Source organism: Besnoitia besnoiti, chromosome I (assembly GCF_002563875.1).
Source record: "Besnoitia besnoiti strain Bb-Ger1 chromosome I, whole genome shotgun sequence".
Classification (NCBI taxonomy): Eukaryota; Apicomplexa; class Conoidasida; order Eucoccidiorida; family Sarcocystidae; genus Besnoitia; species Besnoitia besnoiti.
In genome coordinates, this window is record NC_042356.1 from 2,237,286 (window position 1) to 2,253,851 (window position 16,566).

At 65.6% G+C, this 16,566-nt stretch overlaps 2 protein-coding genes across 2 annotated transcripts; one reads left to right on the forward strand and one right to left on the reverse strand.

The window, feature by feature from the left end:
* Positions 1-662: 662 nt before the first annotated feature.
* Positions 663-11,093, forward strand: BESB_003330 (uncharacterized protein; the record flags this gene model as incomplete). The annotated part of the gene is made up of 1 exon (XM_029359088.1): positions 663-11,093. The coding sequence occupies one exon, from the start codon at positions 663-665 to the stop codon at positions 11,091-11,093; it is 10,431 nt and encodes a 3,476-aa protein (XP_029222001.1).
* Positions 11,094-13,276: 2,183 nt separating this feature from the next.
* Positions 13,277-16,288, reverse strand: BESB_003340 (uncharacterized protein; the record flags this gene model as incomplete). Its single annotated transcript, XM_029359089.1, has 4 exons — positions 13,277-14,862; positions 15,133-15,351; positions 15,549-15,972; positions 16,166-16,288. 4 exons carry the CDS (start codon positions 16,286-16,288, stop codon positions 13,277-13,279), a joined length of 2,352 nt encoding a protein of 783 aa, XP_029222002.1.
* Between the last annotated feature and the right edge of the window lie 278 nt (positions 16,289-16,566).

The following is a 16,566-nucleotide window of genomic DNA, read 5'->3' on the forward strand; positions in this document are numbered from 1 at the left end:
TTGTACGGATTGTGCCTACTTGACTCCTGAGTTTGCAGAAATGTATCTATCGGAATGACCCCCATGACGACTCTAACGCAACTGCTGACACGCAGCAAGCCCTCCTCACTACTGCACTGAGTGGAAGGCTTAATTCTCGCGGAATGAGGGCTTGCCAACTAACTCTTATGTTTTTGTACAAGAGAGGAGAGGGCAAGGCGCAGTTGCGTAGACGAAAAATCGCCAGCAGTCAGCGCCCTGGGCAGCGGGCGCGTCCGTGCAAAACAACCTCCCTGCCACTGAGTCGACTTTCGCGCATACGAGTCCTTTAAAACGCCTGGTTGATTCCTATCGAAGCGCGGTAAGTTTCAGAAATGAATCTTTTCGCGAGGACTAAGAGAATGCTGTTTGCTGGGTCGGTGGTGCTGCCATGCTGTGGCTGATGCATGCTCCAGCTGACTCCCGAATATTGTGTGTGAGTTGCAAAAGATTCCGAGCGGTTCCTCGTTCGCGCGTCACCTTTCTCTGTTTTCTTTGTGGCGTCTGACTGCTCTTTGCGACAAAAGTAAGACAGGAGAGTTCCTGGGCCTGAGGGAGCTCCCTCGTCTTCCTTCTGTGCCGTGCCTGCCGCACACCTCAGCCAGCTGAGTGCTCGCTCGGTGTTGGGAGAGAGTTGAGACTGAATGTCGTCTCCTTTTGACGGTCTCGCTTCTTCGCCTTTTCTTTCTTCGCCTCTCGTTTCGTTTCATGTCTCGCGCGCTCCGCATCTTTCCCCATGGCAGCAAACGATGGACTCTTTTCATGGAGGCGCCGCGGAGAACTGCGAGGAGAGAAACGGGGATGCTATCCTTTCGGGTGTAACTGGGGCGCCTGCAACTGCTTCAGTGTCTCTCTCTCTGCCTCGATTCTCTTCGCCTCTTCCTCCGCCTAGCGGGGATCCTACTCTTGTGGCTTCCTCGTCGCCCTCCTTCGCGTTTGCTGTCTCCGCTGGCCCCGTAGACTCGAGGCCACCCCCGACCGCGGACCTGCCGTCCCTTGCCTTGCTGACAGCCACGCCTCCAGATCCCCTCTTGCGTGCCATCGGCCCTGTCTCCGCCGCTTCTTCCCGCGGAGCTGCATGCAGCCGAGCGAGCGAGCTCTCAGAGCACCCACTAGATTCCTCCTCGCGTCTACTGCCCAGGGCTGAATCGGGGCGGGCCCGGGGGGACTGCGGAGTCCTCAGCCAACCGAGCGTTGCCGAGTCTGTCTCCACTTGTGTCGCGCGGCTCCACGCCGCCCACGCGGAGGGCGAGTGGGCGGCCATTGCGAGACTTGAAGGCGACTTGCGCAGAGCTCTCCTTCTCCCAGCCTCTTGTCCGCCGCCGGTGTCTCCGCGCCGCCAGGAAGCTGAAACGAGCCCCCGATCCGCCGTCTGGGCGACTGGCCCCGACGGCTGGCTCCAAGGGCTCTGCGGAGAGGAGGGGGAGCCCCTAGGCGGCGTGAAGACCCACGTCGAGAACCCAGAGACTGCGGACGCGTCGGTTTCTCTCCTCGCCGCGGCGCCTCTGTCGCCAGGCGTCCTTGCCTCTTCGCCCTCTGACGACTTCGCGGACTATGCGAAAGAAGAAGTCGGGTTGTTGGCCGCGCGGGACTCCCGCGCGGTCTCACCAGGGCGCCTTGACCCGGCGAGTCGCGGGTCCTGGGCGCGCGACCCGCCGGGTAGTCACGCTCCTGCCCACGCGCAGGCCCTCTTTGCTTCGCCGCGTGACGAGATCCTGGGAGCCGCGAAGACGGCGTCGCCACAGTCGTCCGCCTACGAGAAAGCACTGCTCGCAGGTGGCGCCGACGGCAGGAGGTCCTCGTCGCCGTGGAGGGAGCCCCTGGGCTGCCCGGGCTCGGCGCATCCCAGGGCGGCTTCGCTGAGTGGCGCGGGGCGTGGCCCCAGTGCGAGTTTCTCGCGCCATCCCTCAAAGCACAACTCGTCTGCATTTTTCCATCAACTGCGGCTGTCTCTCGCGGCCCCCGGTCGCTCGGTGTCGCGACTCGGGCTGGCTGGCGCCGAGAGCGAGGCGGAAGACGAGGCTTGGGACGAAGCGGAACTCGAGGACCTCATCGCCGCGATGGCAGAGAGAGAGGCCCGCGGGAGGGAGCACATCAGGGCGAGGCGCCTGACCCGTCTCGCACACGACGCGCGCCTCGCGTTCTACGCCGCGGCGGTCGACGCGGCGCTTCACCTGCGGAGATTCGCCGCAGCAGAGGCGCACATGAAGGAGCTTCTTGGAGGTCGCGAGGCAGGCGAAGCGACGCGCGCTTCTGGCGTCCCTGGCAGGGAGGCGTGCGCGGGCGGGCGTCGCCACTGTCCGCTGGCTTCTCTCGGCGCCTTCCGGCGCGCGAGAGCGGCGCAAGCTGCGGCGGTAAGGAGAGCTCAGGCGGGTGGGCCCAGCGCCAGCGGGAGAGGAGAGATGCCCTCGAAGACTGGAAACAAGGAGGCAGGAGATTCAGTCGCTCGGTCATCTGACAGTTGCGAGGCATCCCGAGCCCAACTCCAGAGCTCCAGCGGGGGCGAGTGCGACTCGCCCATGCCCGCTTTTTCGCTGCTGCCTTTTCTGCATAGCTCGCCCACGCAGGGCAGGGAGGGAGAGAGCCACGGCGCGCCTGCAGAGCTCTCGAGGGCCTCGGCGGCAGCCAGCTTTCCCCCGCTGGATGTCTGGCTGCTATGGCTTAAAACGCTACTGCGAGTTGCATCGTTCAACGAGCTGCATGAGGCCCTCGGGGCGGCCCCGCCAACAGCCATCTGGGCTCTGGTTCGTACGTTTCTGCCTTCCTCCGGCACCTCGTGGCCGCTTCCTTCACCAGAAAGTCCCTCCTCGGGGCCGCCCTCGATGTGTCCGCTTGAACTGCAGCTTTCGCTACTTCTCTCGGCTGCGCCGCCGCCTGTACCGGTCGCTTGTCGCGCTCGTGACGCGGCTGTGACTCCGTCGTCTTCAGCTCGTCCTGCTCATCATTTTTCTTCCACGTCTCGATGCGACGGGCGCCACGCCGATTGGCCCCCGTCGTCGCGCCCGTTTGTCTTTCTCTCTCCATTTTTTTTCTTCCGTAAGTTTGCGCGCCTCCCGCTCGCCCGGCAGCTCCTTGTCCTCGAGGCGCTGGCGGCCATGGGGCTGCTCTGTGGGCTGGCGCAGCTTCACAGCGTGGCGGCGGGGCTCTACGAGCTCCTTCTGCTGCTCAGCTACTCGCCGGGGGCGCTGGCGGCGAAGCAACGCTGCCCGCGGCTGCCGGTGGCCGCGGCGGCGCGCCTGCTGCGCCTCCAGGAGGCCCAAGCGGCTGCGCAGCCCGAGGCGCTTCTCTCCATTTGGTCGGACCTGCGACACGTGCCGGCTGGTCTGGGCGCCGGCAGAGATGCTGATGAGGCGAGCGTCAGCCTCTTCCTTCGAGGCCTGCCCCGCTGTGTGGAGGCCTCGCAGCCGTCTCCCTCTCTGGGCGCGCTATTTCTCGCGCTGTTGCCGTCCTTCTTGGCTGCCTTCTGGGACAGCGCGAGGCACTGCCGCCGGCTGGCGTCGCTTGCGAGCCCTCTGGGGACGGTGCTTGAGTTCGCGGATGTGCAATACCTCGCCTGCAGGCACTCGCGGCTCTGCCGTCCGCTGCCTTCGGAGTTCTTCTTTGCACTGTCGACCCGCTGCTGCGCCCAACTCGGGCGGTCGCGGCCCGCCAGGGGGTCCCGCCGGGAGACCTCCCGCGGCCGCAACGCCTCGCCGGATCGCTCCTTTCGCATCACGCCTCACCCGTCGGATGCCGCTCGCCAGGAGGGCGCGGCGCATCACCTGGCCGTTGGCGGCGTCTCCGCGTCTCTGGCTGTTTCGAGTCCCTTTGCGGGCGTGTCAGGAGGCGTCGGTCAGACCGGCGGGCTGAGCGGGGGGGGCGGATCCGCGGCCGGCTCGCACGGGGCCACTCCCTCTCGCCAGGCGTCGCACGGGACGGTCCCCACCCCGGACCCAGGCGGGTCTCCGGGGGCGCGAGTCCCCCACGGTCGGAAAACCACCTTTTTCCAGCATCTCTTGAGCCCCCGCGAGTATCTGCTGCACGGGCTCCACGCCGGCATGACGGGCGATACCGGCCCCCGAGGCGGCGAGACAGCGCCGACGCTGGATGGCGCCAGGCTCACGCCCGCTCTGGAATCTCCACTTCTGGTCAACCGGGCTCTGCTCGCCTCGCTGCAGCTCGGCATGCGACGGGGGCGCTCAGACGCGGTTGACGGAGGGTTGGTGCGGGGCTTGCTGGCTGACCCGCTCACCCCGCTGGACCGCGAGACCCTTGTCGGGCTCGGCAAGCTGCGGCGTCGCGCCTGGCTGGCTATGCTCTCTCTTCTTCTGGGCTCTGGGGCGTCGTTGAGCACGCTGAGTAGCCGTGAGAGGCGCCTGGCGTATGTGCGGCTTCAGCAGCGAGAGCTCGTCGTCGCCCAGCTGCGCGGGGCTGTGTCCGCAGCTGCACAGGCCTCAGCCGGCCTGCCCGCGGCCCATGGAGGCCCGTTAGGAACCCGTGGGGTCGCCGCGCTACCGGCCGCGTTTCAGGGCGGCGGAGACGGAGGCACGCGGGACGGGGGGTATGCTTTTCTTTACAGGGGGTTTTCGAGGCTTGTTTTGCAGGAGCAGGCAGTCCACGCAGACGCGAACGCGCAGTCGCCAACGGCCACGCTGCGCTCGGGGTCGCACGAAAGCGCCTCGCAGGCCACCCCCCGCGCCCGAGGCAGACGCGACGGATCGCACTACATCGGCGACACACTCTGGAAGGCACGGCGCTCGAAGTGCAGCTCGTCACCGTCTCCGGCGCGCGACGAGGGCCTCGCCGAGAGGCCGGCGGAGGGCCTTAGGGAGCGCGACCCGCCTGCGAAGCGTGCGCGCGCGATTCTGTGGAGGACGTGGCGGCTGACAGACGAAAGCGAAGAAGAGGCGGAGTGGGCGAGCGTGTTCGTCGATCCCCACGCCCCCACGCCGTCCCCGGTCCCCATTGGCGGCTCTGCCGGCCCCGCCGCGACAGATGCTCTTGCGGCACAGATTTCATCCAAGCTCGCGCTTCGCGCTGCAGGCCGTGTCTACGCGGAGGCCGCGCGGACCCTCTACGTGTCGAGCTCGCTCCTGTCCTTCCTGCCGGCGTGTGTGTTTGACGCGCGGTTTTTCTTTTCTCTGCAGCTGGAGCAGCTGAAGGAATTCGAGAATTACCGCGCGATGCCTTTCAAACAGGGCCGCCTCGCCAAACTTCTCGCGCTGTGCTGCTGTCGAGGAGACGATGCAAGCGGAGATCCCGTCAAGCTGTTCGCGGCGGCGACGGTCTGTGCACTGCGGCGACAGGAGAAGAAAGCTCAGGCCCTCTACCGAAGCGTCCAGAGCGAGGGCGGAGGCCTCCTCGCGCTGGGCGACGGCTCCGGCGGCGCTTACGCGGCGAACACCGCGGGGGGGGATCGTCGTAGTTCGGCTAGAGACCGAGGCAACGGCGGGCGATGGCATTCGAAGAAGGAAGTTGTGAGCGGCCTCGCGGAGGCCTCGCGAGAAGCTGCGCGGGCTGTGGCGTGGGCTCTTGAGGCGCAGAGCGCCCAGCGGGTCGAGCGCCCGGGTGACGACTGGACTTCAGCGGCCGGCACGGGGGTCTCGCGGTCGCGGATCTCGCACGCAGTTGCCTGCGCCGAGCCCAAAGGCAGGGGCCGCCTCGCGCGCGAGCACCGCCTCGACTCCGGGGGAGAGTCGGCAGCACCAGTCAGAGGGGAGATCGTGCCGGCGGGGAGTCCGGGTTTGGCTGCGGACGCGCAGCACGCTGGGCGAGGTCTGTCAGCGGGCGAAGAAGAGGACGGTGATGTCCCACTCGATGAGGATGAAGCTGCCCTTTTGTGGGGTGGGGGCACACGCACGGGCTCGGCAGTCATCAATAGTCTGCTCGCCTTTCTCGTGGACGCCGCAGACATGTACGCGCTGCTCCTTCTGCCTTACGCGTCCTACTCGACTCGCAGCGGCGAGCCGGTTTTTGCCCTCCGCCTGGGTCACGCGGAAGACGCGGAGGCGGCAGGCGTCCCTTCTCCGCCCCCTGCCCCCCCTCAGGCGTGGACGGGCGCCGCCCTCGTGAAGTGCGGCCTCCGCGGCCGAGCGCCGGGCGGGGACGAAAGCGACGCCGGCGGCGCGTTGGGCGAGGGCGTCGCGCTGCCGCAGCTCGCTGGCCTCCTTGAGCAAACCGTGCTCCTCTCCCTCTCCTCGAAGATGAACGAGCCGCTGCTGCGGCTTCTCCTCGAACGCCTGGCTCTCACGCAGCTCTTTCAGGGGAACTTTTTCCTAGCCCTTGCGGCGTTGGAGCAGATCGAAGAGCGCGGCTCCTCGACGCTTCGGTCATTCGAAGACGCCAAAGGAGGCCTTCGGCTTATGGACGAGGGCACAATCGCCCTCTTGTTCGGCGAGGGCAACGCTGGGCGCTTCTCTTCTGGCTTTCTTTCGTCTGTCAAGGCGAAGCTGCTGCTCGTTCACCTCCAGCGGCCGATCGCGGCAACGCTCGCCCTCACCCGGGCTCTGGCTGATGTGGCGGCGAGCAGTGCGCAGCGGCAGAGACGGGCGCGAGTCGCGCCCGGAGAGGCGGCAACCCGGTTGAGACCCGCGGCCGCCCTCGAGCAACAAACTGCCCCGCCAGGGACTCCCCGTAGACTGCGCGCCCTGCCGGCAGTCGAGGCTCGAGAAGGCGCAGAGGTGCTTGAGGGGGTCACCGCAGACAGCGGTACGCAGGGGGCGTCACCGATGACCGCACAAGAGCAGACAAAGCCTGAGACAGGCGCCAGCCGAGAGAAACCCAGCTCCCCATGTCCCGGCGGGAGGCGGAGGCTGGTGCGCAGAAGCGCGTTCCGGTCGCTGCGTCCCCCGTCGTCCGCAGAGCGAGAGGACGCGACCACCCTCGCGCTTCTGCTGCTCCTCGGGCAAGCGTCCCTCCTTCAAGCACGCCAAACACGCCTATTCGCTCTCCCGCCTGGGCTGCTGCCCGCGGAGCCCCTGCCGTTCTTTGCTTCATCGTCGACTCCGACCGCCGCTCCAGTCCCCCCCCATGGGGCGCCGCCTGCGGAGTCACGGGCCCCCGCAAGCGCGACTTCCGGTGGAGCGGAGGCGGAAAGCGCGAAGGCATCTTCTGCCAGCTCGACTGCGGTCGCCGCCGCCTCTCGTGACCCCAACGAGGCGATGGTGAAGTTTCGCTTTGGGGACGAGCGCCACGCCGAGATCTGCACGTATCCGAGCCTCGTGAACCGGGCCTTCCGCTGTGGGGCGTCCGCGCTGGCTCTCCGGGGGGGGCTCGTGGACCCACGGGTATGGGGCCTGCTGGCGTGGACAGCCATGCAGGCGTTCGACTTGCCTGCCTGTGCAGAGTTTGCGCGAAAATCGCTTCTTCTTGACCGCCGAGACACGCGCGTCTGGCTGCTTCTCGCCTGGGCGCAGTCCGGCCGCCTACCCGTTCTGGCACCCTCGCTCGAGGCTCTTGCACGCGACCGCGCCGAGGGACAGGGCGGCGGGGACTGGGCTCGGACGCTGGGTACGGGGCCTGCAGGGACAGGCCCTGAGACCCCGCCGGCGCCCCGGGCGCCCTGCAAAGAAGACGACAGCTCTTCCGCGCCCGCGCAGGGTTTGGGGCAGGGGTACTCTCGCGTGGACTCTGCATGCGCGCCAGGGTCTGAGCCCGCGATCTTCCCAGGCCTCACGGCGGGCCAGTACCGCCCCCCTCCCTTTCCTGTGGCGCCCGTTCTGAACCCCGCCTACGTCGCTCCCGTGCAAGTGCTCGCAGGGCGGGGCCCGGTCGGGGCGTCTGCCCCCGCAGTTGAGGCGGGCCTTCTTCCTTTTCTCGCTGTCGTGGAGAGTGCGCTTGAGGAGCACCCGACAAGCTTGTCTCTTGTCATTGCGAAAACGTGGACACAGGCTCGCCATTCGCCCTTGTTTCGCCTCTTCACTTTCGGAGAGAGTCTGGGGCCCGCGTCGCCCTCTCAGCTCCCCCCGCTCCACGCGTACTGCCCGGCGGCGCCTTCTGAAAGCGACGGGCTGGAGGGCCTCGCCACGCTCCGCTGCAGTGAGAGGCAGCCCCGGGGCATGGATCAAGCTCGCGCCGACCTACACCGTCCCGCAAATAATGTCGCCAACGGAGAGACGGGTGTCTCAACCGCCTCCGCCTCTGGCGCTGGGCTCCGGTTCATTGGAGAGGCCAAGCCGGCGGCCGTCGAGGACGGCATCGCAGCGGTAAGCCGTAGACGAGTGGGGACCACTGTCCCTGCAAGCGTCGACGGAGCCCCGCGGACTGAGGCGCCTTGCGGCGTGTCTCTCGGAGGGGAGGAGACAGCTTGGGAGGTGACAAGTGCATCGAACAGCAACTTCGCGAGTTGCGGACTTTTTTGGCGAGCAGAGGAACGACGGCACACGGCTCTGAATATGGATACGCCAGGGCTTTCATCCTTCCCCGAGTTAGGTCTGGATGCCGCAGAGGCCCTCCTGGAGTCAGAGTCGTGCAGCTCCGCGGACTCGAGCACCAGTGAAGACTCCAGTGAAGACCCCGATGACGACTTTCGGTTCGCGAGTGACAGGCGAGCGACGAGCGACGGTGCAGAGGGACGGGAGAGAGAAGAATGGTACTATGCCGCGGAGCGACGCCCCACCCCGTCAGCTGTATCTGGCGCCTCTAAGGCTCCTCTTGAGTCATCTCTTCTGAAGACACGCCGCGCGCGCCAGCGAAAAGGGCCTCATGACTTCGCGTCCGCGCGGTCGCGAAGGGCCGCGCGCCTCCTGTCTGTGCAGACGACGCTGCAGCAAATTGAGGGGTTTTTTGCGGCTGTCGAGCGCGAGAGCGATCCAAGCCGCTTCGCAAATTCGTCCGCAGCCACGCAGCCTTTCTGCATCCGCTGCTGCGCCGCCCAGCACGTTCATCTGCTTCCGTGCGCCATGCATGCCCTTCAGCGGCTAAGCGCCGAGCTCGCGACCGTCGGCCTGGGCTACGCCCCGTTCTCCACCTCGTCCGGTGTCCCCTCCCCCGGCGCGGGGGGCCGTCTAACGACGGGCGAGCCCTCGATCTCGCCGCGGGGCGCGCCCGCGGATCGAGGCGGCCTCGCCTGCGCCTTTCTGTCTGCCGCGCAGCTCGCAGCATCAGGGGCCACCGAGGCCGCGGCCCGGCAGCTGAGCCACGCGGAGGGCGTGATGCGCCAGCCAGCGAGCCTCGGCCTCGCAGCGGCATCCGGAGAGCGTCTGCATCTGGCGCAGGCGTCGACCCTGGTCACTGCCTGCGTGCTCCACGACTGCGCCATGGAGCCGCTTCTGCGCCAGCAGGGACGACGCGGACCGCCTGAAAGCCCGGCTCAGATTCTCCGCCAGCGACAGAAAGATCTGCAGCAGCACGCCCTCGGCTTCGCGAACGACCCCTACAGTCCGTTCTATTCAAGGCCACGGTCCTCGACCCCGAGCGGAGACAGAACTCGCCCGCCGCCGCGCCGGCCCGAGCCCGTCGGCGCCGCGTGTGTGATTGACGCCAAACACCTTGAGCGAGAGACTGTCGGCTGGATGGCTCTTGTGGAGCTCCTCTGCCATCTCCGCGCGGACTCGGCCTGTGTCTGGGCCGCGCTGCACGTGGCTGAGCTCTATCTGCACTATTTCCGAGGCGTCGCCGCCCCCGCGACAGTCGAGCTCCACGTCGGGGGGGCACACGCCGCGGAGCACGGGCCCAGAGGCGCCGGCGCCCGCCGAGGCCGCTCTGGGCGCGACAGAGACCCTCGCCGCGCCGAGGACGCATGCGACAGCGAGCCGAGTGGCCCGTGCGACTCTGACGCAGCCCGCGGACTCTCGGGACGTACGGAGGGGGGGCACCGACAGCCTGCGAACGGCGGGGAAGCCGGGCACACCCCCCGGGCGTCCTACAGTGACTGTGGCAGGCAAGGACCTCGGAAGCCCGACCCCGCTTGCGCGCGCTGCGGAGCCGCCTGCGCTGCAGGCGGGCGAGAGGCGTTCCTTCACTTCGCGCGCATGCGGACGCGCTCCCCTCTGCGGGCCCGTGGCGCCGCTGGCACAGGCACATCGAACTCTGGCCTGTTCGCCCCCGGCTCGGGGACGGGGTGGCAGCCTGGCGAGCTGCTTGGCGTGAAGATTGAGTTTTTGCGGCTCTATGCTGAGTATTTCTATATCGAGGATGAGGCCGAGGAGGCGCGCGCGGAGGCACCCTCTCGCTTCTTGCCTCGGTTTCCGCAGCGGGCGGCGAAGCAGCAGGCCTACTTCCCTGGCAGGCTGACCTCGACGTCTCCATCGGAGGGGTCTGACGACTTCTGCGGCTCCAACGAACGTCCCCGTCACTACGCGCCGCATTCGCGGGCCTCCTCACCGAACGGGGGGCACAGCCAGTCGTCGAGGTCTTCGCCGCCAAACCCGAGGAGCCCGCACTCGCCGCGCTGCCGGCGTTCTGTCAGACCACCGGCCTGGCTTGCCTCACGCCGGCGCCACAGCGTCACCAGTGCCGCCGCGCCCCTGCGGGCGCACTGCCACGCGTCGTGGGGATCCAGGCGAAGCGGGGGGCGGAATGGAGACAGTCTCCTCCGGGAGACGCTCCTGCCGCGCGAGGACGGCGAGGAAGGCGTCCCCTTCGCGGGGGTCACAGCCGCCGCGGCTGTCTCTGCGGCTCTGGCTGAAGGAGCCAGGGGCCCGCCCGAGCTCTCGCGGGCTGGCGATCGGTGCGGCGCGTGGGCGGCGGGCCTCTCGGGCGTCGCCGACTCCTCCCCGAGGAGCTGCCGGAGTCTGAGCCTGCTTCTCGAAAAAGTGCAAAGCTTCCGCAAGCTGCATCCGTTCTCGCGCCCGGCGCAGCTGCTTGAGGCGCGTCTTCTCTATCGGCAAACAGACTTGGGGAAGGCTTTGGCGCTGCTGAGGGGCCTTCTCACGCTGGACACTCAGGAGCTGTGTCTGGATGGAGACACCGACTTTCTGCAAGAAAGTCTCGGGGTGTATCTGTATGGGAAGTGCTTGCAAGCGCTGGGGCAGTTCGATCCGGCCTCGAGGGCCTTCGACCGCGCCATGCGGCTCTACTTCCACGCGCCGATGATGAAGGCGGGCCTTATCGAAGTCAACGAGACCTCCGGGCCAGGGGCTTCACTGGTGGGGTAGGAAGCGGAAACGAGCCCCTGCATCGCGGCTGCGGGTACTGTCGTTTCCGCGTTCTTTCACTTCGAAAATGCGGCTTCTTGTTTTCCCCGTGGCAGCTCGGTTCGTTTTTCGCATGGCGCAGCGTCGACGCTTCGGGGCGCACCTCCGCAGCGGGGAGTCGGATACAGGGGAGAGCGTGATGTGGTGTTCCTGCGCGGGTTAGTGACGGTTGGGACAGGCAAATGGAGTTGTCAAAATCTCTTGTCGTGGCGTGACTTCTTTTGACCCATTTTCTCGCGCGAGGGGCGCTCGCTTCTCTAACGCAGTAAAGCGCACTGTTTTTTCGATTGGGGCCTGCACTTTGTACACTTTGTACGCCGTCCAGTTTCCTCAGTCCCATTCGCCGTCTGCAGACACCACTTTCTTCAGTTGGTCCTCTCCCGGGCTCCTCAGTTTTGTTTCTAGGTTGGTTGGGTGGTGCCCTGTCGAAGTTCGGGATGGCGACTTCTTGTCGAGGTCGGCGAGCGTTTTCGTTTCTCACGTCGCGTCTCTCCTTCTTCCCGTTTTGAAATTTTTGCTGATTTCCGCGTTGTGTGGGATCACTTGAGACTGCGTTCAACTTTGTTTCGGATTTTCCGGTTCCAGCTGCGTTGTTTCAATCCTTCGGCTTTGCACCAGGAGAGTGAGTCTCCTCTGCGCAGGCTCGAGCGCTGCAGGGTCTCGCGCTTTGCTTTTGGGGGCCGGCCTGTGCCTCCGTCTCATCCCGACGCCGCAGACACGAGACGCAGGCGTCACACACTCGCGAACATTCAGTCTCTTGCATGCTCGTCCGAACGCAGTAGCGACTGCACGCGCCGGATTTAGGTTCTGTCTACAGTCCCGCCTGCAGCTTGTTTGAAACGCACTAGGACCCCTGGGCGAGCTCTCCGGGTAGCTTGTTTGAGTGACCACCGCCCTCCACAGATCGACTGCCTCGGCGTCACCGTGAAGTCTTAGTGGACAACTGAGTCAGGCAGCACAGCGCCGCCTCCGACCCTGGGAAAGTGCCTCGCCATTTTTGAGCATCTAGTTCGTAGCATTCTGAAGTAGTGTAGCACTAAGGTGGAAAAACGCACAGCCTCTCTTCGCTCATGTGTGAACGGGTCTTCCGTAGTCCTCTACTTACACCGATGAATCAAGTAGGAACAAACCATACAAGGACTCATATGTCCATCTGTGCAACTAAGGATGTTTTTTTCACGTGTTTGGCATTGCGGCTCCAGGGCGGAGAGCCACCTGCTGCAGCTCACAGACCCGAAACGCCTACGCCGCTGTTCAACAGAGTCTCAGAGCGCCCAGCAACGTCGTGAGAACCCGTAGAGGCATATAGGCAACGCTATCTGACTGCCGACCCACGCACCCTGCAAACTCAGATTTGAAATCCGAGAGCCCTGGCTGCGTGACTGAGCGCCAGCGGTTGCGGCAGCTCTGTCTCACAAAATAACCGTCTCGCAGACCCGGCGCGGGGCCGTAGCATGATTTGGAGAAATCTGAAGCGCAGGAACGCCGGCTGTCGCAGCCCAGCTTTGGAGGCATGCGAGACTCCACGAGATCAGGAGTCGCCATCAGGCGGGGAGACACACGCTTCCTGTAACGGGTGATCTGTGGAGTGCCTCGGGCAGGTGCAGGCCCTGGCTATACGAGACAGGCTCGCGGGACCTGCGGCCCGCCCCTCAAGGACCTCCGTGGCTCCCGCATTTCCACATATTAAAGAAGTCCCAGGGAAAAAACACAAAACGAGTTACCACCAGGTGATCCTACAAACTGAATATATATGTAACGAAACATCAGCTCGAATGCAACTTCGAGCATACACATACATATGTGTATAGATGTATCCCCATATACATATATTTGCATACAACCATATGTGCATGGCGTCACGTGGCAGCCGAGACGCTTAAAAACCTTTGTCCCTTTCTTTGAGCACGAATACGCCGCGGCTCACTCGAAAACAGCATCATTCATTCAAGCCTCAAAACGACGAACAAATGGCGTCATATGTCAGTCTCTGTCCGCACTCGCCTCCGTCCACTGTTTTCGTGCTGGAAGGAGCCCCTGCTCAGCGAGAGTCGCTCGCCAGGCGCGCGAGGTGGCAGGTCCCTCAGCACAAGCTAGCGCTTCCCGCGCTCGCGCGCCGCCCTATGCGCTTGAGTGGGATACCGTCAGTGAATGATGAGGCCTTTCTTCAGTTTCCCCTTTTGAAACGCTGCGCGCGATCGGCTCGTCTTTTTCGCTGGGTTCGTGTCCTTCCGGGCTGCGGGCGGGGCGGTAGCCGCCGCACCGGCCCCGGTCGCATCGTGGCGCGCCTCTGACTGCCGCCACCCGCGCCTGCCTGCCGGCTCGCCGTCTCGCTGTTTGGCCGAGTCTGCCTGCAGTCCAAGGACTCGCCTTTCCTTGCCCTCTGAATTCCCGTTGCTTCCTTCCTGCCAAAGTTCTGACTCGCTCGCTGCCGGCGGTGCCCTTTCCAGCCGCGCCAGGAAAAAGCCTCGGCAACAGTGCGTGCCGGGGCTCGAGCGAATGCAGCAGGGCCCAAAAGTCTGCAGCGCCTCTCTCCAGGTCTCGATCTCCTTCGCAGGCTGCGCCCCGCCTTCGCTGCTGCTGCGCGTCTGTTGTATGCGCGGCGCGTCGTCGCGCGCCGCGTCCGGCGCCTCGTCGCCGCCGCGCTCGACTTCCTGGCGCAGCTTCTGCGTCATCCGTTTCAGGAGCTCCGGCGAGGGGAACCAGCGCGTGTCGACTTCGCGGCCGCGTCGCAGCCTCCAGGCACCCCCTGCCTCTGCGTCGTCTGCGTGCGCCCGCTTCTCCCTGCTCTCCTGGTCGCCACGCAGACTGGCCAAGGCGTAGTCCACGACTGCCTCGTTCTCCTCGACGTACGAGGAGCAGGTCGAGTAGCAGCAGACGGTGAGCCGCGGAAACTGCGTCAGCGCGTGCGTCAGCAGGCGCCGCTGGAAGCTCGCGAGCTGCCGCACGCGCGAGAGGTGCCAGGGGGGCGGAGAGAGCCGCGAGAGCGCATCCAGCGGTGGCAGCGCGCAGAAGCCCAGCGAGGCAGGCGAGGCCGAGGCCGCTAGGTCTGCTGGGCGAGAAGAGGCCTGCGCAGGCGCCCGCGACGTCCGCGACGCAGCCGAAGAAGACGAGGACGAGACGCGCGAGGCCGAAGAGACAGACGAGCTGGAAGGGAGATCGATTTGCGAATGTGACAGGTGTAGCGGCAGGCCGCTGCCCGAGCAGGAGGGATCGAGAAGCATCTTCTGAACGAAGCAGAAGGGCGGCAACGCGCCAGAGATACTCAGAAAGTCGACCACGCGCACCTCCACCAAGAGCGCGGGAAGGCCGTCCGCGCCGGGCGCAGGCGCGGAAGGCGACGGTGAAGAAGATGGCCGCGGTGTCGAAGCCCCCGACGAGTCCGGAGACGTCGACTCCTCCGCGCTTGTCGCCGCACTGGCTCGTGTGAAGTAGAGGGGTCGCCGAGTCGCGTACTGAGCGTAGGCCTCATAGACGCGGGTGCCCCCCTCGCCCACCCCTCGGGTTGCTTCGCAGTCTCCGCCGTCCGCGTCGCGCGCCCGCATCCCCTTTTTCGAAGAGTCAGGCGACGGCGCGGAAGCCGAAGCCGAGAGACGCGACCGCGGCAGACACCGCGCGTCGGTGAACGGACCGTCGAGGCCGCCCTGACGCAGCAGACGACGAAGGAGCGCCGCCGCACGCGTGCGGTCGCGCTCCAGCGCAACTAGTCTTCCGCGGCCTCGCAGCCGATCTGCAAACAACAAGCAAAACGACTACGGCAGAAATTCACAGGTGCAAATGCAAACAGCGGCGCATATATATATATATAAATAACTCTTGTTTTTCGCCTCTTCTTACCACTCCTTTTCGTCGCTTCCCCTGCTGCAGACACCGACCTTCCGCCTCTGTCCTTCACCCGTCTCCCCCGTCTAGGCCTACCGCTCATTAAAGTGCACATCGTCAGGGACGTTTGCACCTCACCGTTTGAGATCGTTGCAAATTAACGAGGCGATCTGCTTACCAAGCACGTGCAGCGTCTTGCTGCCGGGGGCTGCGCAGGCGTCTAGGACGACGTCTCCCGGCGTGACTTCGGCGGCGATGGCCGCCAGCGAACTCGCGCGATCCTGCATGGCCACGAGGCCCTCGCGGACAAATGCGGAGTGCAGCAGGAGGCGCGAGGACGCCGCCGCGACGCGCAGCCCGCAGCAGGGCAGCAGTGGATCGAGAGCAACCGACGCATCTGCCCCCCCGAGGAGGAATCGAGCGACGGAGAGGGCAGAGAGCCCGAAGAGTCCGAAGGCGCCAGCGCCTTCGCGATCGCCGCCCGCGCTTCCGCGAGTGTCGTCCGGCTGAGCGCGACGCGGAGATACCGTGGGAAGGCATCGGCACCTGAGGGCAGCACCGAGAGGGGTGAGGAGACGCCCAAGCTCGCCTCACCGTCTGCGTCTCGCTCGCGGCGCTGCTTCTTGCCCTTCCGTCTGCGCGCATCTGGAGCTTCGCCGTCGGCCGCGGAAGCAGATTCGCCTTCACTCCGCGCGCGCTTCGAACGCCCTCCTCGCTCTGCGGCTGCCGCCACGCCCCGGGCTAGCAGGTCGCGGCGGAGCGCCTGGAGGCGCTCCACGACTAGCCGCTTGCATCGCCCGCCCCCGAGGATCTTTTTGCGGCCAAAGAGAAAGTCGAACGCCATCGCGAAGACCAAGCCGCGGTGCTTCTCAAGGAAGCGGATGTCGTCATCGCCCTCTCCACTGAGTCCAGGTTCTTGCCCCTTAGCGCAGGACGCCTCGCGCAGAAGACCGGTCGAAAGGAGAAGGCCCTCGAGCTCGCGCTTGTGCTCCAGAGTCCGACAGACGAGAGCGCAAACCTGCAGATAGAAAGAGGTGCCGCGCATGCAGGCCTAGACAAAAATACGGAAACCGGCGGATGAGGCCACGCCGCCCGAGCAGGCGGCTGGAGGGGCAGGAGACCGGCGCGAAACGAGGAGACGGAGAAGCAAACAGACGCGAGACCTCACCACAGAGTGAGCGGAGCAGCCCTAGGCGTGAGTCCAGGCTTACCTTGGGAATAAGCGGGTTGTGTTTGTCGCCTCGTCCTCCCTCGTAGAGCGCAGCGCGGAGGCCCATGCTTCGGGTCTCCATGGCCGTCAGAATGCGGCCGGCCTCGGTGTATATTTCCGCCATTCTTCTGGGATTTTTTTCCGATTTTCTCGATTTTTTTCGATTTTTCCCGCCGCGTGTCTACGCCTGCGGCCGCAGGCCTCTCATCTTCTGCGCCGCGTCCCACAAACGCAGCTCCCTGGTCGCCTTCTCTGGGTCCACGCCACCCTTTGAAAACGGATAAAGAGATCGAGAAGGGAGAAGCAGGCGCGGAATCACGATAACGAGGAAGGACGGGCAAGAGCGAGAAGAAAGAAGGAAACAGGCGCAGCCTCCTCAGCGCATAAAGGGCCCAGAAACCA